The sequence below is a fragment of the Fukomys damarensis genome, unplaced genomic scaffold (assembly GCF_012274545.1).
Source record: "Fukomys damarensis isolate Sample0158 unplaced genomic scaffold, DMR_v1.0_HiC HiC_scaffold_37, whole genome shotgun sequence".
NCBI lineage: Eukaryota > Metazoa > Chordata > Mammalia > Rodentia > Bathyergidae > Fukomys > Fukomys damarensis.
In genome coordinates, this window is record NW_022900949.1 from 68309748 (window position 1) to 68335793 (window position 26046).

Genomic DNA, 26046 nt, shown 5'->3' on the forward strand with positions numbered 1-26046 from the left:
TTTTAATGGAATGTGCTGAATGTCTATAATTTTGTTCAGATGACTGCAGAACCTGGAAAAGCTGTTGCTGCTATCAATGCATAACATACTATTATTAGTCTTTTTATATAAATATATATATAAAATGAATATATATATATAAAATGAATTTTGGGAAACTTTAACAGTGCTGCCAACTTTGGAAAAAGTCATGTCAATTTACTGTGTTGAGTTGGCATTGTATAGAAATGGACAACCACATTGGTCTAGAAATGTTAATTTTTTTTTTTTCCATGTGTACAGTGGTAACACATCGTACTAAATATGTAAGGTCTTATCTATGTGGGTTTGATTACAGAAACAAAGTATTCTCTAAATTATGAAAAAAAGAATAAGACTATAAGAGCAAGAAGCAATTTAAGTATGTTTGGGGACCATTTTCATCTCCAGAATTAAGGATTATTTTAATGTTACATCATTGCCTTTTCTCTTTTACTTTCCTTTTTAGTTTTATTTTAGGATTCCCTATTTTTAATGTTCATACAGAAATTTCTTTAACTGAAATACCGAATAGTTTCTTTGGTGTGAAAAACTATAATAGTACACAGGATCCTAATGAGATAATTAATAATGTGAAATAGGAAGTAAAGGGCTAAAGGTGCAGGGAAAGTGGGAAGGGTGGGGGAAAGGTAATAAGGGAGAGGAAAAAAATATGAGAAACTGAAAAAATGGAAATAAAGTGTTTGTAAATGGGGAGGGGAGGAGGGGGTGAAGGGAGGACAGGGACAAGGGAAAAAAATGAGAATCAAGACCTATTAGGTAAAGGCAAAGAATCCCAAGGATGCATGTAACTGTATTGTATACCTAGATTGTACCAATAAACTCAATAAAAAGAAAAAAAAATAATAAATAAATAAATTTTTTTAAAAACCAAAGGGGAGTTCCTCAACATGATAACGAGCATCACAAAAAACATTCCCAACTAATACCATACTTATGGGTGAAAGATTGAATACTTTTCTTTTTTTCTTTTTTGCGGTACTGGGGATTGAACTCAGGACCTTGTGCTCCCTGGCCCATTGAATACTTTTCTTTAAAATTAGAGTCAGAGGGCCAGGGATTTAGCTCAGTGGTTCCACTCCCTGCCTTGCAAGCGCAAGGACCCGAGTTCGATCCCTGGTACCAAAAAACAAAAATTAGAGTCAAACTTGGTGGCACAGGCCTGTAATCCCAGAACACCGGTGGCTGAGGTAAGAGGATTGCTCCAAATTTGAGGCCAGCCCAGGCTACACAGTGAGTTCAAGGCCAATCTGAACTACACAGTAAGACCGTATCTCAAGTACAACAAAACAGACAAGGATTTCACTTTCACATTCCTACTCACTATTGTACAAAAGGCTCTAGCTAGGCAAACTAGGCAAGAAAATGAAATAAAAGGTATTCAGGATGAAAAGTAAAATTATCTCTATGGGCAAATAACACTGGCTTTTCTATACAGTATCTTATTAAAGAATCCACATATAAGGCCAGGGATTTAGCTCAGTGGCAATGTGGCAATACAAAAGGGCAATGTACAAAAATCAATTGCTTTTTTTATTTATTTATTACAATTGTTCTTAATACATTAATTCTTCAGAATTTAAAGTTTTCTTTCTGTCATATGTATTATTAGGTAAGTTAATGTTAGCTCTAAAACTTCAGAAGCTTAATGAAAAATGTTTACTTTTTAATCACGGGAAATCCAAAATGAATGTTCTAACTAAGAAGCATCTTCAATATTCTAAGAAATTCCTGTATGCAATTCACTGCCAGATAGGAAAAAGACTGGAAAAATTTTCCCTTGAATTTATTTGTTCCAATATTGGAAACAATTTTATCACTTGCTCATACATTTCATTGGTCAAGATTCAGTCTGATAAACCAAGTAACTGTAGAGGAGACTGGAAATGCAGCCTAATCAATTTTCAGGGGAGAAAGCTCAACATAGAAAAAAGTCAATTCTTTCCAAACCATAACCATTAAAAAAAGAAAACATTATTTTTTCGGTATAAGGTTTAATATATGTTTAAGGTTCTTCATTGTATTCTACACACATATATATATATGTATATGTATATCTCTTATATATGTATATACATAGCCACAAATTATCAAGGAATAAACTTAATATTCCTGGAAAAAATGTTTAACACAAATCTAATATGGAGGAAAAAATCAAGATAAATAAAAGGGGGCATTTTATAAAATAATAAGTGGCCTGGATTCTTCCAGAATATCAGTGTCACAAAAGACAAAGAGTGGGGAAACTTTTGCATTGGATCATGATACAGTGATTGACACAGATTTCTCTTTCCTTTATAAACAACTAGAAAACTGGACAAATTTAATGAAACTGTTTTTAAAGACTGAACAATCAGCACAAGACTTGTCTCCCTGAAATAATGAAAAAAAGGTGATCTCCAAAATTGTCTTTTTTGACTGGATCACAGCCCAGCTGAATAACACAAAGCACAGCAGTCCACACAAAGACAATGAGTTCAGGAAAGCTCAGATGACTTAAATTTAAATTTGCAGACTAGAGTGCCAGAGAGGAGGATAACAGGCAGAAACATCACTTCAGAAATCCGTATGGAGTCCCCCTGAGTCTTTGGTTAAAGATAAAGAGTTGTATGCATACAATGAGATTCCATGAGGCTCGACAAACAGCGTCACCAGGGGAAAAAAGAGTCACTGGGGGCTTAAGATGAACAACTCCTAGAACTCAGTCAAGAAAAGTTAGTCTTCACCAGCCAAAGAAAGAAACTTCCTTCAACACTCAGAGGACACTAGAAAGATCACACATTATCAGAGGAGTAGCTGCAATGATAGTCCTAGAATGAAGGCTACCCTTGATCAATGAAATAAACTTTTAAAATAAGCCTCCAAAGCTACTCAGCTCATCTGTAAGTAACTTAACTGTCACCTAAATGAAGTGCTCCTTAAAGACGAGAAATGCAGACTTAGAACAACATAATGTCCAGCAACCAATCAAATTTTATTGGAACACTACAAAGATGTAGGAAAATGTGACCCATAGTCAGAAGAAGAGTCAGTCAACAAAAACAGATCCAGAAATGGCATATAGGAAATTGTAGACAAGGACTTTAAAGCAGCTATGATAAAGTATGATTTATAATCATAATATATGAATAGATCAAATTACAAATCATTCCTTCAAATAACTGAAGGAAATTATGAACATTAACGTTCAGAGAAACGGAAGATAAACATATGTGAATATATAATGAAAGTTCTAGAGAAAAACTACTACAATATGAAAAGTTTACTGGATGAGCTTAAAAGAGACACTGCAGAAGAAACAAAACAGTTACTCTAACAGTAAAACAATAGAAATTACTAAACATAAACACAAAAGTACAAAAGGAGGGAGAAAGGATCGAGAGCAGATTAAAAGATGTGACAACTAAATTCAACATGTGTTTCATGTGTCAGTACTGAAATGGTTTTAAAAACATCTGTAAGGAAGTATTTTGGAGACAATTTGAAAGTTTAAATGTGCTGAAATCATTATATAATATTATTTATCAATATTAAATTTCCTTAGTAACAGTTGTGGACATGTGAGAGAATGCTGCTGTAGTAAAGACAAAATATGGCATTTTAAAATAATTTAAAACAAAAATTGATTAATTTCCAGGAGGATACCTATGCTTCTGTCCTTATTTATTATAAATTAAACTACAAATTTTTATTTTAAGGGCATTATTTTTTAATATCCAGCAAGTACTTTTGACAACCTGATATATTTCAACTAGGTCAGTTCCACATAATTAACTTAAAAAAAATAATTTTCAATAAGCATGGTTCATGAATGAAATAATATAAATTAATTTCACAATGTTCTCAAAAAGATAAAATCCTGCTGGACTTATCTTTAAATGGAAACCACATAGGAAAAAATTAATTCATGGTGATTCATATTGTAAAAGAATACCTTAAAATTAATGAGATTGTTTCTTTTATGCTTTTTTGTAAAATATTAATTACTAGATAAACTACTGATTCTACTTTGAAAAGTGAAAGAGAACTAACAGTAAAATTTTAAGTAATATTTTAAGCATTCTGAATGTCAGACCTTATGCCCCTTTAGGAAAGAAACAACCTTGTTTATTGGTACATATTTCAATTCTAGGAAAACACTTCTCATATAAACCACCTGCAGTTAACTTAAATGTTTATCCAGCCATCTGTAGGAAGATGTAAGCCACAAGAACAGAATTTCCTTTTTAGTTCCCCTTTAAAAAAATACCTTAAAAGTTTTACTTCAGTCACTATGGAAAAAACATTCTTAATACACCGCATTCTCCCAGCTTTCTCAAGCAAAGGTCATCAAATATGAAATGACCTTTTCCAGTTACTCAAGGATCATCATGAACACATTTCAATAGACTGTCACTGCGTTTCTGTCCTTAATGTTAAGTGTCACATATCACTTTGTGTTTCTCACTATGCTTAATAACTGGTACAATCATTAGAGCCTCCTTCTATTCTGTAGTAGAAAAACAAAGGAATAAACCTGATAAGAATTATCCTCTTTAAAGAAAAATTAGGTGCATAAAACTTCCCAGAAAAATTGTCAGAAATACACATTTTAATGCCAAAGTATTTGATGTTTGTTGTGGAGATACAAAAAGCACATTCCTTTTCTTATTTGAAGTATGTTCTGTAAGAAGTGACCTTTTGAAAAAATGGCACAAAACCACCGAACATATTTACTTAGGCTTAGGGAAACAGTAAATTTACTTCATTAGAAAAAAGTTTAGTAGGAGTGGCAAAATCTTCTGTGTTATATGAAAAGCCATACTTATTTGTTTCAAGAATACCAGAAAACCAGGCCAGGGATTTATCTCAGTGGTTCCACCACCTGCCTCACAAGTGCAAGGTCCCAAGTTTTAGCCTCGGTACCAAAAAAAAGAAGAATACCAAGAAACTAAAGACCTTATGATACTGTTTTAAAGTCAAACTGTTAAGTAAGTGGGCAGGCAGTTTTTAAATAGTGGGAGATACGATTTAATATAAAATAAATAAAAAACAATTTTTGAGTTTATAACTGCTTGAGCAGAAGCATATTTTAGTGTCTAGACCAGGTTTCACTGCTACAAAAAAAGTTGGCCCAACTCAGTATTTTTAAAACTACAGCTCATGACACATTACTACAAAGAAGTAAAATCTCAAGTAAAATTTATTTTTTAAATAAAAAAGAATGTCATCTACCAAAGTATTATGGGTAGCATAGGTTAGCACCACTTCAGGAAACCTTACTATTTGGATATGAGATAGATAGATAGATATAGATGAATGAGTAAAAGTAAATTTCTAACTATGGGTTACAGTCAAAGAATTTTGACAGCCACACATATAGGTAGTTCTCACTGTTCTGTAGGTTGACCGCCATGAGAAAAGGGACTGATGCCTTTCCACATATTGGAACAATCATTATGCAACACAGCGTCACAAAATCAAAGTCTTTATCTTACAGGTCATAAATGTGGCCATTGTCAGTAAAGTTTAATATTGTGTCTGGCACATACATAGTACTAAAAATAATAAAATAAAATTGTTAATTTAATAAAGTTAATTTTAAGTTAAATAGTCCTTTTTGCTGGTAACACTAAGAAAACCTGAATAACCTCCATATGCATCTATTTCTGATACCTGATTAGCCTGAAGTAAAGGTAAAGCTGCTTTAAATAGGAAAAAATGTACTTTGTAATGAACTTAACCAATTATAATTAGTGAGTCTAATCATAAGATGCCTAAACATTTATTTGATGGCAAGTCTAAAAGATAGTTATTAACTATGTTTTAATCTATATATACTAAAGTACATATTAAAATGAAGGCTCTGGGGCCAGGGATTTAGCTCAGTGGTGCGTTCGCCTGTCTCGCAAGTGCTACAGCGAGTTTTATCCCCGGTACCAAATAAATAAATAAATACATACATACATACATACATACATACATACAATGAAGGCTCTGATCAAAGTATATATATTTTTGGATACTGACAAAATTCATATTCCAGTCAAATCTTATTTTTCGGGTTTTTTTGTTTGTTTGTTGTTTTTGGTACCGGGGATCAACTCGGGTCTCAACTCTGTGCTTGCAAGGCAGGAGGTGGAACCACTGAGCTAAATCCCCGGCCCTCAAATCTTATTTTTCAACCTAATAGAGCAAGTCTCCATTTCAACCCACTTACACTGAAAATAAAGCTTTTGGAAGAACTTTGTGTGCAACAAAAGGGTAACTCTTTGTACTTGCTATCTGCCTACTATGAAATTCCAGGGATGACAGCGACTTACATTGCACTTGTAATGGAGCGACTATAATGAGAATTTTAATGCTCAGCGCCACCCAGCGACAGATCTGAGTAATACATGTCTCCCACCTCCTGCCGCTCTAGGAACTGTACTTAAAACTCAATACACACAACTGCACAAAATGTAACCAATATTTCCAAGAAGCTTAAATTCGAAAAGACACACCTACGAATTTAAACTATAATCAAGAAAACAGAACTATGGAACAAAAGAAAGAATCAACAGTAAAGAAACATAAAGTAGGGCCAGGGGTTTGGCTCAGTGATTCTGCCACCTGCCTTGCAAGCACAAGGGCCCGAGTTCAATCCCCAGTACCAAAAAAAAGAAAGAAAGAAAAGAAACATAAAATACACAGTACATCTGGGATTTGATCTGGCCTCGGCAAAGAATCACAAGTTTTAATAACTACACTGGGTAGTTTAATAAGCAATTACTATAATTACTGAATAGTAAATGTAACATCAATTTATTTAAAGCATTTGAAATCAATATAAAAGTAGTTCAAATAGCCCTTTCATTATGAAGATCCGTAGATATAATACCTAAAAAAGCTAAAGCTAAACGAATTACTTGATAACAATGCCTAATAAAGTCTGATTAAAGTAATACATTAGGCCAGGCATGGTATCCAACACCTGTAATTCCAGCACTCTGAGAAGCTGACGCGGAAAAATCCAAATTTCAAATCCAGCCTGGGCAATTTAGCAACTTAAATAAAAAAAGGCTGCAGATGTAGCCCAGTACAAGGCGCTGGCTTTAATCTCCAGTACTATAGGGCATAGAGGGGGCAGGTTTACATATTAGAAACTAACAAATCTCTCAAACTGAGTAGTGCGCATGTAGATATTCATTTTATTATTCTTTAAATTGAATATAAAATTATATTTTTGCATACTTTTTTGGGTAGTATGTTTCGGAACTCAGAAAGATAGCCAGTGGAAACAACAAAAACATGGCAGAATACAGGTAACTAGACAGTTTTGGAGCATAGCCTTTTCTAATCATCCAGCTATATGCTGGGTCTCGCAGTTCTAGCGATATCAGAGGACTGGAACTTTACTTCACTCTCCAATTTAACCCTCCTGCCCCTGGTTCTGGGGACTGAATCCAGTCTTTGCAGTAAACTACGACCCCAACTTCCCTCTTTTTGAGACATGGCCTTGCTAAGTCACTATATTGCTCAGGCTGGGCTCAACCTTACAATCCTTCTGCCTTGTCTCCCAGAGAGCTGGGATTACAGGCATGCTCCACTGCAACTGGCTTCTAATCTACATGTATATGAAGCTCCCTAGAGTCCCTCCAGAAAATGTATTCTGATAACTTAATGAATGGGCTAATACATAAAGCTGTTTGATTGAAGCGTATATGGGTAGAAATGTGTCCATTCTTTGAGAATTCTGTGTGTGTGTGTGTGTGTGTGTGTGTGTGTGGTTTGTGTGTATGTGCATGTACACACATGTGTATGTGGTGCTCAGTGGAAACACAGGATCTCCACATTGAGCTTCATTCTCAACCATTTTTGTATTTTTTGAGACAAGGGCTCACTAAATTCTAAACTGTCCAAGATGAGCTTGAATTTGCAAATCTTCTGTCTCAGTCTCCCAGAGCACTGGGATTATAGGGAGGCACCAACAAGCCCATCTTCCATCCTTTGACAATTCTTGAAAACATTTTTTTTTTTTATACCAGAGATCAAACTCAGGCTCTTGCACTTGTAAGGCAGACATGGTGCCACTGAGCTAAGTTCCTGGCCCTTGAACACAGTTATTTTACTACATCTTAAAAAACATTATTCTGAAGTAGATTAATAGCAAAGGTTAGGAATCACTTTGTAATAATATTTAGACGACAGTAGGAAATATTAAATAATGATATTAAAAGACTTGAGATAGTAATTTGCAGTTTACAGAGGACCCTCAAGTTATAATCAGCCTGACATATGAACAAGGAGTTAATTAGGTTAATGGAAGTTTCATCTGCCTGTTACTTACACTACATATGTACCCAGGTAAACATCCAGATCTCAGCTGTAGTGACTTACAACTAACTTGAGTTACAATCAGTCCTCAGGAACCGATCAAGTTTTTAAGTCAAGGGTCCACTGTAATTTCTACTGAAGTGACATATACTTGCTTAGTATTACTGAGATGGGAGCAGAGTGATGCTTTCAGAATGTCCAGAAATGACGTTGGCTAGAGGCCTGAGATGGGACAGTGAAAAGCCTGCCTACAAAGAAAAACTGGAGGGCTACTTTGGAATATTAAATTTCACACACAAAAATAATCAAGAACACGTTTGTGGAAATTTTTTCAATTCTTGTGAAGTATTTGAAACCTGAGAAAAATGGGATAACTAACACATAGATTTAGAAAGACTTCCAAGGACATTAAATAAAATGAACATAAAGTTAGTGAAAGATTCCAATGATATTATTTCCTAATCAACTAAAATTAGTTGAAAATCTTTCGATCTACATATATTTGTTACTAGAGGTATACAACATTATCTTTCCCCTCATATAGATTATACAGACTAACGTGGGATTAAATAAGTACATAGCATACAAAAGAAGTAATCAATTCTGTATTAGAGGATATCAGGAAATGTTTCAAAGAGAAGATACTTCATTTTAGATCTCTTTCTCAAAATTCCTCAGTCATATTTCTAATTTAAAGATCTATCATTGCCTTAATGTATTTATCAAAGATCCAACAATGTTTTTTATCCTCAAATGCTCACCCTCACCAAAAACTAACATTTCTAAACAATTGCGTTTTGTCACAGTGAACAACAGCATTGTATAAAGACAAACAAAATAGCATTGTTTTGCTTTCCTCTAAAATGCTTAAGTTTTCAGAGGACACATTTTTGTCAGTGTTAGTAAAAGTGATTATTTAGTTCCTCTTGCGGCCTTCTGAATATTCCATATATCTAAAGGCTTCATATAAACATGAGTTTTTCCACATATTTTCAGGGCAGGATAGATTAAAAGATTCAAATGTTCTCTCAACAAGAGAGAAAAGTTTTAACCGTGCTCTCTTTATCACATGCAATTCACTATTCTCCAAGAGTTGCTGATTGACTCGTGCTGTCTTCATGGCTGTCTCTGAGTCACAAATCACTTGAGTGTTTGTATAGAGAAAATCTGCCACTTCCTTTATAGATGCAAATAAATTTTATTCCATCCCTAACTTTGAAGGAAGAAGTAACAAAAATCAGGCTTCTTAAATTCCAGTACAATATTTATCTTTGAAAAAAACCTAAAGAAAAACAAAAAGTAAATCTTGAAATAGGCAACATCATGAATCATCTGAACTATTTTGATTAATTTTTATTCCTTGTTTCTTTTCTTTTCACCGTCTATAGTGTAAAGGGTACCTTTTTCCAGGGAAAACTTTGAAAGAAACAGCCTGTTCTTATTTGTGTAAAATAATTCAGTTGTTTCTTTGAAAGAAAGCCCTTAAATCCCTCCAATCTATGTATATCGTGGCTGGTCCCCAACAATAACAACAAAGTAATAACCAAGCTTCTAATTTCTTGTGACCAAATACTATACTGAGAAATTGTACAGCATATAGAGAAATAAATCTCAGAATCAAAATAATTAGTTTATTTTTAATTTCTTAGCAGCAAGAAGTTAATACAATGTTAGGATAATATTTCATTTTGGTTGGAATAACCTGTAATCATTATAGTTCAGTTCTGGATCAAATATAGCAGTTTAATTCTTATGAAATATTTTCTTATGAAATATTTAATTCTTATGAAACTATATACACAATTCTAAAGAGCAAGAAGTCTTTACTAGATTCTACTTCAAACTCTATTCCCCATTTAAAGGTTATTGAGAGTCTAGATTTGTGGATAAAATAAAACAGTAATAGTATTATCATTTATAGTGCTCTACATTTTCAAGCACCTTAATAACATTCACTATTTTTTTAATGAGTTTGTTGTGGAGGTGTCAGCAAGAGGGAGGGCAACCTTTCCTACTGAAGAGAGTAATCAGCTGTGATCGAGCTGTGGAAAGTACATGATATCACATCCCATGTCCACTCTGTGGGTATGCGTAAGACACTGTACAACACCCAGCCCTGAGACTGTCTACAAAAAGTAACATCTAAGATTGTTCTATGCAAGACTCAGTACAGATCTTTTGCCAAAATGAACCCAAAAGCAGATCTGTGGGCTGAGAATTTAGCTGAGTGGTTCTGCCACCTGCCTTGTAAGTCAAAGGTTCTGAGTTTGATACCCGGCACAAAAAAAAAAAAAAAAAAAATCCCAAAGCAGATTTGTAAAAGCCATGCCTCTAGAGTAGCACTGGTAATAAACAGAGTTAAATAAAATAGTAATTGATTTCAATTATGCTCTTGAATTGAGCTCAAAAGACCAATTCATCTACACTTTAAACATAGTACTGAGCTTTTGAGAATAGCAAGAGGCCCTGTAAGCCATTAACTAAGCTATAACCAGTTGCCTGGTAGACTAACTATATCCAATTAAGTTTTTGTGTACCCCTTACTTGCATTTTTCTGTAAATGCTAATTGATCATGTTGGTATGTTGTTGAGTAGAGTTCTCAGAATCAGCTCTTTCTGGGAGATACCTGATCCACAAATCACTTTTGTTTTAATTTGTTTTGATTTTTCTTTATTCAAACTCTACTTGATATAACTGGCCTAAGGAATTTTCCTATTAATAACAGGAAGGGACAGTCCATGGCGGACTTTGTTGGTATCACTGTCTCGGGCAGCGTCCCACTATATAGCTCAGGCTGGCCTCAAACTCACTGCGATCCTCCTGCCTCAGCTCCCAAGCCCCAGCCTGGAATTACAGGCCCGCGCCACCACATCTGCCTTGGTGAACTTTGTTTACTATTTGAAACGGCAGCTTAGCCCACTTCAGCCAGACAAAACTTGATACAGTGACAAAATAAATGTGTTACAAAAGAGAGATCTCAATGTCAGCATAGATATAGGTAAGGATTAGTTGTTGTATTGGGACTGGAAGGGTTAAGGCATTAAAATAAAACTGACCAGTGAAGCTTCCATTTTAGATTAGATTAAGTAAATCTCCATCAAGTTGGGTATCTTACCCAGCAAATACCTTAAAATTCTTAGAATCAATAGTGATGATTATGTTCTACTCCCAACTTGCTCATTTTAATCCTAGGAAAAATCAGAAAACTGACGGTATCTTTCTCTTTGTACTGGATACTTTAGTTGCTTAAAGTAAGTGTGTAGCAAACATAGAAAATGTTTAAGACTTAAGCAAATCTGCTCCCATTTTTTTTTTGCCTTCACCATCTCTTTTTTTGCTTTTTTAACTGAATCATTTTGTACACTACCTTAAATCTTTTCTGAAACAAGAGAATTAAAATTAAATAATTTTAAAAATAAAAATGAAAGTAGTACCTTTATATCAAAATTACAATCAAGTCTTCTAATTAACACGATGAAAGTGCCAGATGAATTGTCTTTTACTGGTGGAGGTACTATGGGTTCACAAGCATTCTCTGGTTTTGAATTAATCAAAAAACCCTGAAAAAGAATTAGTAATAAAGTTATTGCTCTGTTTCACTTAATGAATCAACTTACTGCTGTATACATCTTTGCTTTATGTGTTTCACATTATGCTGTATGTATTATTTGGCAACTATAACTGTTCACAATCTCAGAGCTTCTAAAGTAGTATTTGGTTTCATAAGCATTCAGTTCTTTAAAATAAGTTCCAATATTAATTTTTCTTTTTCTTTTTAATCACACATGGGACAATCATGCAAAAAGACAACCACTATCAACATGTTGTTGTATTTCTCCGCAATAACTGACATTCCTAAACCAAGAATATCTTTTTTTTTCCACAGTACAAGGGACTGAACACAGGACCTTCACCCTGAGTCATAGCCCCAATCCTTTTCTATATTTTATAAAGAGAGGGTCTTGCCAGCCTGAACTACACAGTGAGACCTTGCTTCAAAAAACAAAAACAAAAAAGACACCATCCCCATCATTTTAGAGATGTTAAACTGTGGCAATAAAAATGTAGATTGGAGCCAATGAAACACAGTACAAACAAAAAGAATCTACAAGTGTGAATGGGAAACAATTTCTCTTTTTTAATCATTTCTGTATTGTTGAATCTATTATAACACACCCATATTATTTTTAAACTTAAGAAAACATAAAAATCAAATCCAGATAAGCTAAAACTCCTCAAAACAAACTTTTTGCCCTAAATTGATTGAATTTAAAAAGGTACTAAAGTATTAAATGCCTTTCCTATGGAATGATTCTAAAATGAGTACCTTACTAAAGTAGCTTACTAATTCCTATCCTTCCCTCAGAGGTGATTTACTTAAAACTAAATACAAATTTTCCTTATTTCATCCACAAAGCCTACCAAGCAGCATGATGAACTTTGTCAATTAATTTGACAAAACTCTTGTCTCTAAACTAAGAATAGCCTAGTTTGATCCCTGGTACCAAAAAAAAAAAGTCTTACATTATTGCCAGGGATTTAGCTCAGTAGTTCCACCACCTGCCTTGCAAGGGCAAGGGCCCAAGTTTGATCCCCCATATAAAAAAAAACAAAGTAAAAAACTTAGACTAGCCAAGATGGTGTTGCCCTGTCACTCTTGGGGTCACTCCTTTCTTATTAAAATGATGCTTGTTCTACAATCAAAGATCCTCTTCATCCATGCTTCTGACAGGGGCTCTTTATGCTAATATATAAGAACTCTAAGAAAGCTACCAACGTCTAGGAGACTCAGAGACCAACTTTCTTCTCTTTGTTACTGTAATCCTCCAACAATTAAACTGGACGCTGGCAGAATGCCATTTAATATGATCAGACATTCAGTTAAATGTATAATACATTTATGATATATAAATATGCTGATTTTCCTTGAAAAGCTTTCAGGACTATAATACACATAAAGCAAAGAGCAAAAAACATAATTTTGAGTTTGCTGAGTTTTAACAAATTGCGCACATCTTTATCAGGAAATAGAACATTAGTAATTGCTGTAGTCAGGATTTGTAAAGTAATAGATTTAATACAAGACACATAATTTATAGGATTATAATATTCACCTCAAAAGTCAAATGCAGAGTGGTGCAAAAGATCTGGCCACACACCAGACACCTGAAGAATCCACCCAAGGGCCTGGATCCCATAACAATGTCCACCACGAGCCCAGCCAAATGTGTAAAGCCCATAGCGATGTCCTCCATGAGTCCAGCCAGGGGCTGAGAGCCCACAGCAACTAGCTGCAGCGAGCTTCTCCAGGAAAATCAACACATACAAATGTCCCCTCCGGTTCTCTTTTTATGCTGTTGGCAACAATTCTTAGGTGGGTCTTCCACACCCAGCACTACGATGACTCGTTCAGCCTGCGTTCCAGTGTGACCACTAGTGAATCCACCACAGTAATGATCCAGAAACTTCCTCTATTCTGCCGTCAGTCATTATTCCCATTCCATCCCAATGACACTACCTGGGTTTCTGAGCACTTAACTGGGCTTTAGCTAATTTACAGTTGTCATAAACAGAACCATGACAATCACTGCAGCAGTGGCGAGCAATAATCCCATTGCTGAGCATGGCACTCAGAGTTGTGTGTCGGGCATTATGTACTTTTAATATACTAATTCAGTTCATCTCTGCAGCAACTATGAACTTATTAGTTCATTCCCATTTTACAGGTGAGAAACTAAGTCACAAAAAGGTAACTTTCCAAGGTTACACCACACAGCTAGCACGCAATCCTACAGTCAACTTCCAGGACCTATATTCCCAATCATTATGCTGTACTGTCTTAAGACTAAAGAAAGCAAAACAAAACAAAACAAACAAACAAACAAACAAAAAAACTAGGTGAGGAACAAAATGAGCAACAAGAAGAGAAATGAGTATTTATAAAAACAAACCAAAATGTTTGTCTGAAAGATAATTAAAGTTGATTCCAAAATTTGAGAAAGAGTAATTCAAAAGACGATGTCAGTAGGACCTTTCTGTCATATTTTTTATCTTCAAAAAGATAAAAAACAGTTAAATTAAGCAGCCTTTGTTATCAACTAAAGGTTTCTAATATGAGACTGACTTTGAGATAGTTCTTGCTAAATTACCTAAGCTGACTTCACACTTGCAATTCTCCTGTTTAAGCCTCCTATTTAGCTAGGATTATAGGTAAAAATCACCACACAGGGCCCAGACACATTTATTTATTTCAACAACTCTCTAGAATATTAAAAAATACCCCCAGGACCAGGGATTTGGCTCAGTGGTTCCTGCCTGCCTTATTTCAACAACTCTCTAGAATATTAAAAAATACCCCCAGGACCAGGGATTTGGCTCAGTGGTTCCACTGCCTGCCTCGCAAGTGCAAGAGCCCGAGTTTGAGTCCCATACCAAAAAAAAAACAAAACAAAACACCCAACCTGTGTGCACTTCCCCCTCCCTGGTACTGAGGATCAAACTCTGGACCTTGTGCTCACCAGGCAGACACACCACGACTGAGCTATATCCCCAGCCCCTTTCTTTTCTCTATTTATTGGATCATTCTAAAAAATCTGCCAATAACTTTCATACACAGAGCACATTTCATTTCTTTTCTACAAATATTTGCAGATGATTCTTCTCTTACACATTTTTAAAAATCCTATAGGGACTGGGGATGTAATTCAGTAGCAGAGTATGAGCTTTGTATGCTTCAGCCCCTAGGTTTGATCCCAGCACACACACACACACACACACACACACACACACACACATACACACACACGCCTTTACACTTCACTCTGATAATATTAAGTTCTTTTAACACTGTGATACACTTGATCATTCCATGAGGGTTCTGCTTAAGTAGTAGGATGGATAAATAAGACTGAGTTCCATCCAACCAGTTTGTATCTGCTAAGGATTAACAGACCTAATACGATACAGTACACACTGCATGTGATACATCTGTAGAGAATGCAGTAGTTCTGATTGTGGAGGCCCTAGCAGAAAAAATCATATACGACTTGGTCATTAACAATTTACTGTGTATGTTTCAGTTTAGTGACAAAAACTAACCAAACTATTGTTAGTTGAAACAGGAACTATCACTTTTCAAACTGTTCTAGATATCACATGTCTATTGATACATTGTAAAACTTAATCAGGTTTCTGGCAAACACATCACAGTCATTTTAAAATATTTTTGACATATGCTACTAGCTGTAGTTCTCCTATCTTTTAAGAAAAAATAGTATATGAATTATTTCAAACTTCATACCCACCTGCAAATTTTATAGCTATATTTTACATGCCTTTCTGTATATCACTGAGCAATGAATATAGAAATTTGAAAGTATATAATAGCTTTAAAGTAAGTCTTTAATGGAATTAAAAAGTTGTTTAATTTCTTCACAAATTAGACCACACATTTGTAGTGTCTCAAAGTTACATCTCCCTTTGTATACTGTTAGATTTATCCCAGTAACTTCTAGTTTTCTTAATAAGTTAAATTTTAGATTTTAATAAAAGATTATTTTAAGATATAATTCTTGAAAGCCTACTAATAATTCAAAAGCATTAAAAGATTACTTTAAAATATAAAGTTAGCAGTGTAAGTTAGGCCAACTATATAATTTTTTAAATTATTATTTCTGAAAAAGTAAAATAAGCACTAGAAATAAGTTTCATATTAATGTTCCAAGAACATAACAGATTATCAATAAAAAATCCCCAGACTATTATACTTAAATTCAATGAGATTAAAAAAGAAAAAAGAGGAAAATATTCACAGTGTCAATATGCAACTCTAAAATCACTCACCTTAATAACTTCCTCAAGTGAAAGTTTTCTGAGTAATTTGTTTTAAAGGAATTTGATAATTAGGATTTATCTATTACTAAGGTAACATAGTGATGGGCTCGTGATGGAACAACAGGGAGTTGTTTTACCCTCTTCCCTTAAACAACTAGAAAACCAAAAACATATGTAACATCAGTTTTCAAACACTGGGCAATAGTGCAGGCAGGACAAAGATTTGTATGAAGAGAAAAACAAATGAGATGACCCTTACAACACGAACTTCAATTTACTGGTGAAAGATCCCAAGTCTTACAACCAGGCAGAGGAACCCAAAACAGACTAGAAGTCTCACTGAGCTGAGGAGACAAAGGCCAAGGTAACTGGATTTTCTGGGGCAGCATACTGAAAAAGATGGAGCTGTAAAGAGGAAAAGGGCACTCCCGATAGACGCAAAGGGGTCCACTCAAGCCTCTGACTGAATAGTGATGTGCATGTGTATGTGAAAAAACTACCCAAACTAAGGAAGGAACCAACTGGAAAGGAATAAACAGAACAATACCTGGAGCTCACACCAGGCTGGGTATAGTTCATGATCCCACCAGAGTTGAAAAACTTCCCAAAAACAGAGCGTCTAGTAAGGCCTCAAAAGGGAAGCGAACAAAATTAACCTTAAACATTTGAAATAAAGTAGAAAGTTCCTACTAGTGTTAAATACAGATTTATTGTAAAGATTTACATAGATATATTTGTGAACATTCATCTACAAAATATATACCACATATCCTAGAAAACAGGTCCAAAATATTATATGCCAATATATTAATAATGACTGTGAAAATATAATCATCTGTGATTTTTACTTTCTTCCTCATACCTTTTTGTATGTGTGTACTGAAGATTAAGCTCAGGGTCACATGCATATCTTCTGAGTACATTACCATTTTCAAATGACAGCAAATGACTTTTATGATAATAAATAATAGTAAGAAATGTTTTGACTCTATAAATATAGAACAATCCCATTTAATTTGTTGTACCTTTACCATATTACTATTTTCTTACCTTTAAACCTTCAGCTGGAAGTCTATAACCAAATCTTGCTGGAAGATCATCAAATGTCTGAGATGCATTTTCAAAATTATACTAAATGTAAAATTAAAAATAATCAAGTTAAACCCAATTTACATGACATTAAAATTATTTAAAATTTTTAAATTTTAAAACATTAAAATGTATTAAATTATATAAATTATCATTTTCATAATCCTGATTTATTAATGTAGCTTATCATAATAAACCAAATTTATAAATGTATATCCAGTAAAACAGCAAGTACTATATATAATTTGTAACACAAATGCTTAAATTTGATTTTTATTTCATATGTTATTATCAAACAGCAATAATAATTCTGTAACACTAAACAACCTGTTTATTTGAGTTTTACACAAATAATGTCCTAACCAGGCATTTTCTATTACATACCATTTTTTCAGAAGAGTTCTACTTTATTTTCTCTATCTTTTAAGGGTTTGATTTAATATAAAAGAGTTATAGGAGTTATGTCTCTATGAAAAATGACTTTTCCCCAGGGGAAGAAGCAACATCAAATCATACTTTTAAGGCTTTACTGATTTTGATATAAACTAAATATGTTTATCCACAACAGAATGAAAAGATTAAACTGAATGAAATATATACACAGAGAAAGGTGAAGATATTTAAACTCTTTAACAACTTTCCTCCCCCAATACACTGATTCGCATCCTATAGTGTTTATCAGTCTTTTGCTTAAAGCAAACAACATTCTCTGTGCTTTTAGAAGATAATACTAATGATATAATTGTAAGGGGAGTTCACTGCATCATTTAATAATGTTCAATCTGCTACATAGAGAACAAGAAAAAAGGAAGATAGGTGAAACTAAGTATAGATAGTAACCAACTAAATTTTGGTTAGATGAAAACTGTGATATATTAGAAGGTAAGATAGTTGTGCATAACCTGTAGACCATAAATAGAAAAACCCCCAAAAAAATTTTAATATAAATTAAAAGGATGGAACAAAGTAAGAGTATTACCCAATACTGACTGTAACATTGATAGAAAAGGATGGACTGAAGAAGTAAACATTAAATATTTACAAAGCATAGATTAGATGACACATCCAAATTAACAGTTGTGTCATCCCAAACACCTACTGATGAGTCCCATTGTAGCATTTCCTGGCATCTGCTAAAAGCATCAAGTTAAAGAGCTCCACAATTTAACAAAAAATGTCTAAGTCTCTCTTAAGAGCAAGTCTTCCTGGTTCACCCTCAACTCGTACTGGTAACCACACTGTAGCAGCAGAAACTCTTCCTTCTGTAGAGGAAGCAGCAGAAACTCAACAAACTACACATAGGATTCAGTAGCACCCCCTTGCATCATACTGAAACCCTCTAATGTCTTCACATGCCTTCTTTTATCTTTGTTTCTCACTGTATGATTGCAATTAATTCAACAAAGCTGTGATTCAGCATCTGAATTCGATCCTGAACCTATTCATTCTGTGAAAATCAGTATGGCAATATACTTGAACACCATCAAGTTTATGTGGTGATTGTTTCAGGTTAATTTCTCATTGAAATAATAATTTATATTTGCAGTTTTGTTCTGTTGTTTACAAAGTGCTTTAGAGCCATCAAGTGCTTTTAAATCTACTACTACAATTTATTATTTAATCTCTTAAAGTATCTTTCAATTAAAGTTAATTAACTATGATCAACTTCATATTGAACATGAGGTTATTTAACTTCTTCCATTCAAAGACAACACTACAAAATACAGAAACTGATCTAGATATATGGAGATAGACAAAGGAAAAACTAAAGTGCACAATAAATCTAATGCACTTGAATCATCGCTAAACCATCTTCCCGCTCCAATTCATAGAAAATTTGTCTTCCATAAAACTGGTCCCCAGTACCAAAAAGGCTGGGGACTGCTGATGTAGACCACTGTTTCTATCATCTTCATTTTACAAACTGACCGCAGACTATTGAAAATAATTTTCTTTAGTAAACTGGAAGGACAAGGAAACTACACTGTGGCCAGGGATATAGCTCAATGGCACTGCACCTGCCTTGCAAGCACAAGGTCCTGAGTTTGATCCCCAGTACAAAAAAAAAAAAAAGGAGACTATACCATCTTCCATACCCTTCAAATTTTATAAGAAATTAACTATAGTTTGAGGTGCTAAGTAATCTGACCAAGGCCATAAAACTACACAGTGGTAGAGCTGAAACTCTAATTATAAATCCATTACTGGACTTTTTGACTACTATCATTTATAATCCAGTCTACTCATATCACTACCACAAGGTGCTTCTCTGCTGGTCAGCTTGTTTACCTTACAACCACTACCAAGAAACAAATCTCTGAAAAATCCAGGCAATGACACTGAAAGGCAGATGCAGTGTCGACCAAAATTGGGTTGACTCTACAAAACAGAGTAAAAATACCAAGACATACTTCCCAATAAGATTATGAACACAATTCAGCTAACTAAACCCTTGCGACCTAAGGGCCTCTAAGTTTTGTAGTTGTTTATTTGTTTGTTTGTTTGCTTTGTTTGTGGTACTGGGGATTAAACCAGAATCTTTATACTGAGCTACATCTTCAGCCCTTCTTTATTTTTTTAATTTTAAGACAGGATCTTGCTAAGATGCTAAGTTACCCAGGTTGGATTTAAACTTGCAGTCTTCCTACCTTAGCCTCCAACAGTGTTGGGAATTATAGGTATGTGCCTGGATTCTCTGCTAAACATCTATTTTTCTAGTTATAAATCTATATAAATAATAATGTCACATTTATTTTGGGGTCAAAGGAAAGAGAAACAATGAGATAAGAGAAAAATGGTAAATCTGAAAGAACCAAGGAACAAATGCTACTAGGAGAAATTATGATAGACTAAATCTCTAAGGAAAGCTACTAATCAGCTCAAACATCTCTTGATATCTTATTGTATAATGGACAGCATGCACTAGAAACATGGTTTAGTAAGATACAGTCTTGCCTCCCAGTTACTCATGATCTAGTACAGCAGTACCCCCAGCCTTTATGACATCAGGCACTAGTTTCATGGAAGTTAAGTTTTCCATGGAGCAAGACGGAAAGGTAGAAGATTGTTTTAGGATGAGTCAAGCACATTTCCTTTATTGTGTACTTTATTTCAATTATTATTATTAAATTGTAATATGTTATGAAATAATTATACTACTCATAATACAGAATCAGTGAGAACCATGAGCTTGCTATCCTGAAAGTAGACAGTCCTATCTGGGAGAGCTAGGAGAGAGTGACACATGAAGTATGTTGCTTAGGTCCAATCTACTCCATAATCTCATTTTGCTTGCTGTCACTCTGCTTCACAAAACTAAGATGAAGGAAATAGAAAAGACTTTTCTGCGCTTTTGTGGAAATCTCAGGATATTCTATCCTGACTTTAATCTAGAATGTATGGAGATATGAAGTTGTATCAAATATGCTTTTAAGGTCACCGCCATCTGCACTCAAGAATTCGATACTTTAGGCATGGACAAATTTGATTCCCCAGGCCTATTCACAAATGGGTCACAGTTTCATTCCTTCCCAGTTTGGAGATCTTTTGTGGTTAGGAAGTAATGATCACACTCTTCTGGAAGATGAGATCGGTGATCATTCACTGGGTGGGAAAAAGAAAGCCCTGGCTCAGTCTCTTGCAAAATCTCTGTTAATGTTTGAAACATGTTAAAATCCTCCATGTTCATTCATCACCCTGTAATTCCATTTTGGCTTTGAATGCAGCCACTTTATCTACTGACTTGAACACAATTATTGTTTCCTCTAAAGAGACAGACTGAATTCACTGAGAAGTTTGAATAAGTCAAATAGTAAGCAAGTTTTAGAACCCATTCTGTCAATGCAATGTGTTGCCAGTGGTAACTATTTTCCTAAAATAAATCTCTAGAGTGGATCTCATAATTCAAAATCTCTGGTAATCTATCTTTAGAAAGCCATCACATTTTCATGTATAAAAGAAGGCATGTGTGCTCTGCCTCTATCTCCTCACAGAGGTTCATGAACAGATGTGAGCTAAAGGCATGTACTTTAATGTAGTTGGTAATTTTAATCACATCCTGCAAAACATTGTTAAGTTCAGGTGACATTTTTTTAGCTAGCCAGCATTTCTCTTTTGATAATACAGTGTGCAAACTCACATTCTGGAGCAATCTCTTTGACAAAAATAGTGAAACTAGAGAGTTAGTCATGGCAACTGCTCCATCTGTGCATATACTGATACAAAATGACCAGTTAGGTTTTCCTGGCACAGAACCATTCAAAGACTTGAATAGTTTTACACCCGTGGTGTTGGCTGGCAACAAAGTACACATAACATATCCTCATGCACATCCTCCTGAAAAATATATCACAATAAAACAAGCATTGTTGCCTTGTTATCAACATCAGTAGAGTTGTCAACCTGGATTATGTATTGTGATGACTCACTGATTGTAACAATGAGTCTTGATGTCTTCTAAAATTTCATTGGTTCATCTAGTTATGGTAGTAACTGAAAGAAGAACATGTGCCATCTTTAGAACTGCATCCCTTTAAAAGTTCATGACAAATGTCCTTAGCGGCAAGCAAGATCAACTCTTTACCAATTGTAAAAGCTTTGTCATTGGAGCTAACCATTAAAAATGATGCTGTCAGTACAGACACATTTCATCAAGTGGTGGTGGCCTTCAATAATTATTTCTGGAGCTGGGGATTTAGCTCAGTGGTTCCACCACCTGCCTCACAAGCACAAGGATCTGAGTTCAATCTATGTACAAAATAATAATAATAATAATAATAGTAATAATTATTATTTCTGATCTCTGTGTTCATGTTTGGAAAAAAATCCAAAGTCTTGTCTTTTAATGCAAGATGTTTAGTCTTCATATGGAGGAGTATTTAAGGTTTCATGACTTTGTAACTGGTCGCCATGTATTCTACAAGCAGGCTTTGAGAATGTGAGTCACCTGTTGCAATGAAACTATAATTTAAGTAGGACTCTTGGTATTTTCTTTCTCTGTTGGCAGTCTTAGAGTCTTCTGCTATCTCATCATCTGTCCACCTTTTCAAAGATGTTCTCCAATGACATTTGTATTTTACTCGTTTTGCCTATGGTTAGCTTGTGAGCTTATGAACCCAGTGAGTGAGACAAATGGATAATGGAGAAAAGAGACACAAGTCAAAGTAATAAATAAAATAACATGTAGGCCACGTGTAAACTAAAATAAGTGCCAGATACTAACATAAAGCTTGCCAACAGATGCAGCTGTACAACTGAATTACAAGTCACTTGCCACTATAAACCCTGGCACCCTATGCAGCTTAACTGCCACTTGCCATTCATTGATAGGATTTTGATATGAGTCTGCAAGCAACTAATTTATTATGGTCTGTGCAGTCAAACACCTCTGCCAATGTTAACCTGTATTTGCAGCTTTTTCCCAAAGCTAGCATCAGTGCTTCAGCTCCACCTCAAATCATGGGTTCTCATGAGAAATATGCAATCTGGATCCCTAGCAAGCACAGTTCACAGCAGAGTTTCAAGTCCTGAAAATCTAATTCAGATGTTGATTTGACAAGAGGTGGAGCTCAGGCAGTTATAGAAACAACAGGAAGCAGCTGTAAATATGACTTAAGCTTTACTTGCTCACCCACCATTCACCTCCTGCTGTGTGTTCCAGTTCCTAATAGGCCACACAGTACTGGAGGTTGGAGACCCCTGCTTTATGGGACCTTACTGACTAGTCATTAACACACTATGTTACCAACTCTATAGCCTCTTTGGTATTACCAACTAATTGGAAAAACACTGAAAATTAACAAATGGAAGAACTTAATGTCCAACAAAAAAGAGAAAAAGAAAAGAATATGGCACACAAATAGCACAATAAAAACTGGCTTGTATTTTCAAAAGTAGCATCCCAATTCTGGTCTAAATAGAAATAGAATCGGGCTGGGGATTTAGCTCGGTGGGCCCACCACCTGCCTCACAAGAATAAGGACCAGAGTTCAATTCTCAGTAAGAAAAATAAAATAAAATAAAATAAATAAATGGAAATGGAATCAACCTGATGTCCAATTTACTTAAATATATATTATAAACTCAGATTTCAAGATGCTTTTACTCAATTAAAAGGAAGAGCTAATATCTTCTACCTCTTGGCTCACTTCCAGTGAATGACTGTGTCACATTCAGTTCCTCTGCCTTGGTTTTTAGTTCCACTTTTTATGTTTTCAAAACCCACTCTCCTCTAGCTATCTCTGCATTCATATTAGCTTTCTCCCTTTTAATGTCAGGATAGAGACTGGATGTAAGCAGCTCCTATGCTGACGGCCCCTTCACTAGATGACATCAACTTAATATATTTCACACTTATCTGCATGAGGCCCAAGGGAACACTACTGGCAAACAGACCTGACTTTTCTCTACACAGTACTTAAAATTTTGTTTTGTCTAAAAAACACAGCTTGAGTAGTCTCATACTTTCTTGAGTGGATGAGCACAAGCACAAGAGATCAGAATGATAATTACAATGCAGATAAAAATGATATGTAAGGTATTTATTGTATGTCAAATACCATTTTAAATAGTTTATCCTATTTCATTTCAAAAAATCACAAGAGAGAAAGGAGACAAGGAGAACTTTAATTCCTGATCAGTTCATAAGTCTTTTAACTCATTTCAAAAGTTATTATATGAGACTATGCCAAAGAATTTTAGACCAAGTTAGAGGAGAGATTTAAGTAGCAACAGATTCAGTCCTTAAAAGTTCAACTACATCCACTCTACCTCAAAAAGAACCAGACTACATCAGGAAATGAAAAACCTAATCAACCAGTGCTCTACTAAAGTGGGTGACAGAGGGAGAACTCTCACGTGGACTAAGAGAATTTCTGTGCCTTCAAAAGCTATAGTATAGAAATTCCTCTCCCAAGTTCTATAGTTATCCCAGAATCTGCCAAGAATGTTGTACTGTACTATACAGAAGCATGTCTAAGGACCACATCAGGCTTAGATCAGCAATAATATGGTCCTTCTATTTCTTACCTAGTATCACAAGCAAAGCAGCTACATTCAGCCAGTAAAAACAATTAAGACCTGGAATATGAGGAAGCTGCATGCACATGCACACACACGCACGCGCATACACACACACACACATACACACACACAGAGTAATTCCTCCTTTTGTACCTTCACAGAACAAGAAATAGGAAATAAATGCAATTCTTGTAAAGGAGAGTAAGACATAGTCAAGAGAAATCTATTAAGATTTTAGATTGCAATTTTCTTAATTAAAAACTTTTCTATTCACAAGCAAACCCAGGATACCACACTATTGCTCATCTGACTCTTCAATCTTAAACTGAAATTTTCTATGGACAACTTGTGAAATTTCTAAATTATTATTGCCAATAGAGATACTATTGAGATCTTACAGTCATAGGAAATATAGTCAGCACTATGAAAAACAGTAAGATTCTATATAAATACACAAGCATGTTAAGCATCTGTAAACAAACACTCATGTGCATGCACACTCTCAACAGTAGTATCATTTATCAGATGCTGTGCATGAGATCTTACATTGGCTGTTAAGCAAGAAAAACATGAGTAAAGTACCCCACATTCTAGTAATTGTGTGTCTGTTCTTTGATATGTTTACAAGTGTCTTATACGATCCCATCATTTGGCACTTTTTAAAGTTGTTCTTTACAGAATTTTTGACATAAATAAATTTTACTGTACTCACTGCTAAAATGTCTGCTTCTACAGGCAGTAAGTTCAAGAATGCAAACAGCTGGACAGTCAAGATGGTATAGACTTGTGTGGCCGACAGCATAAGCATCCCTATGGAGAGCAGCATCTTGTCTGAAAGTCACCTAGAAGACGAGAACACAAATAACAATGGGAAATGGCAGCTTCTTCCTGAGAATAAGTCACTTGCTTTCTTGATTCCCTAATGTTCAAAAATACCCTTTAAATTACAAATATGTGTTAACACTGAGATTAAAACTGATTTCAAAAGCCTAAGAATTTACAAAGATTTGGATATTAGGTAAACATCAAAGGTTATTTAGTTTAAGTGACTACATAACTTGGGAGGGGGTTACACGTTATGATGTATCACATGCACTTACCAACTCCCCATGGTAAATGTAATCATTATGTATTGTGAACATGTACTATAAAAATTTTCAAAAGTATCTACCGGGAATGGAACTTGGAACGTTGTGCTTGCGATGAAAGCAGCAGAACCACTGAGATAAATCTCCAGCCCTAAGCTCCATGTTACAACCACAAAGCATTCTCTCACAATACTCAGACTAACCAACCGATTCTCAGAAAAACAAAATTTCAATCAAAATAATGTTTAAAAACACATGGAAACATCTATAAAATTTAAATTTTTCTATAATTTGTAAAATGTTAGCCTTTGGGATTTAATATGAATAAACATGTAAATTTACACACGCATATTATAGCCACACTGAAGGACAAAAAAAAAAATAGCTACTCATTATTAAAGAGTTTGAACTTCTCTAATTCAAAAGTCCAAAGTACAAATGACTTGGAATTTGCTTGGTTAACATTTAGCCCTTTCAAATCCAAAACCTAAAATTCTCCAAAACCTGAAACCTTTCATAAGTTTATGATACTCAAAAAGTTTCTAGTTTTGGAGCATTCCAAATTACTGATTTTTTTTTTTATTAAGGATGCTTAACTGGTAAAATCTCTTGTCTTTGCAGACTTTGTTCTCATTTGTCTGAAAGTGTAACACGATTGAGTTTACCAATGAGCATTGA

The 26046-nt window shown here is 34.6% G+C and overlaps 1 protein-coding gene across 3 annotated transcripts in view; it reads right to left on the bottom strand.

Moving 5' to 3' along the window:
• Rnf13 (ring finger protein 13) overlaps window positions 1–26046 on the bottom strand; it is a 137232-nt gene that overhangs the window by 75354 nt on the left and 35832 nt on the right. For all 3 annotated transcript variants that reach the window (XM_010625296.2, XM_019207640.2, XM_019207641.2), the window contains 3 exons: window positions 24993–25122; window positions 17222–17302; window positions 11773–11898 (listed from right to left, as the gene is read on the bottom strand). In XM_010625296.2, the coding sequence (XP_010623598.1) occupies window positions 11773–11898; window positions 17222–17302; window positions 24993–25106 (321 nt within the window). In that variant the 5' untranslated portion in view covers window positions 25107–25122. The remainder of the gene's footprint in view (window positions 1–11772; window positions 11899–17221; window positions 17303–24992; window positions 25123–26046) is intronic.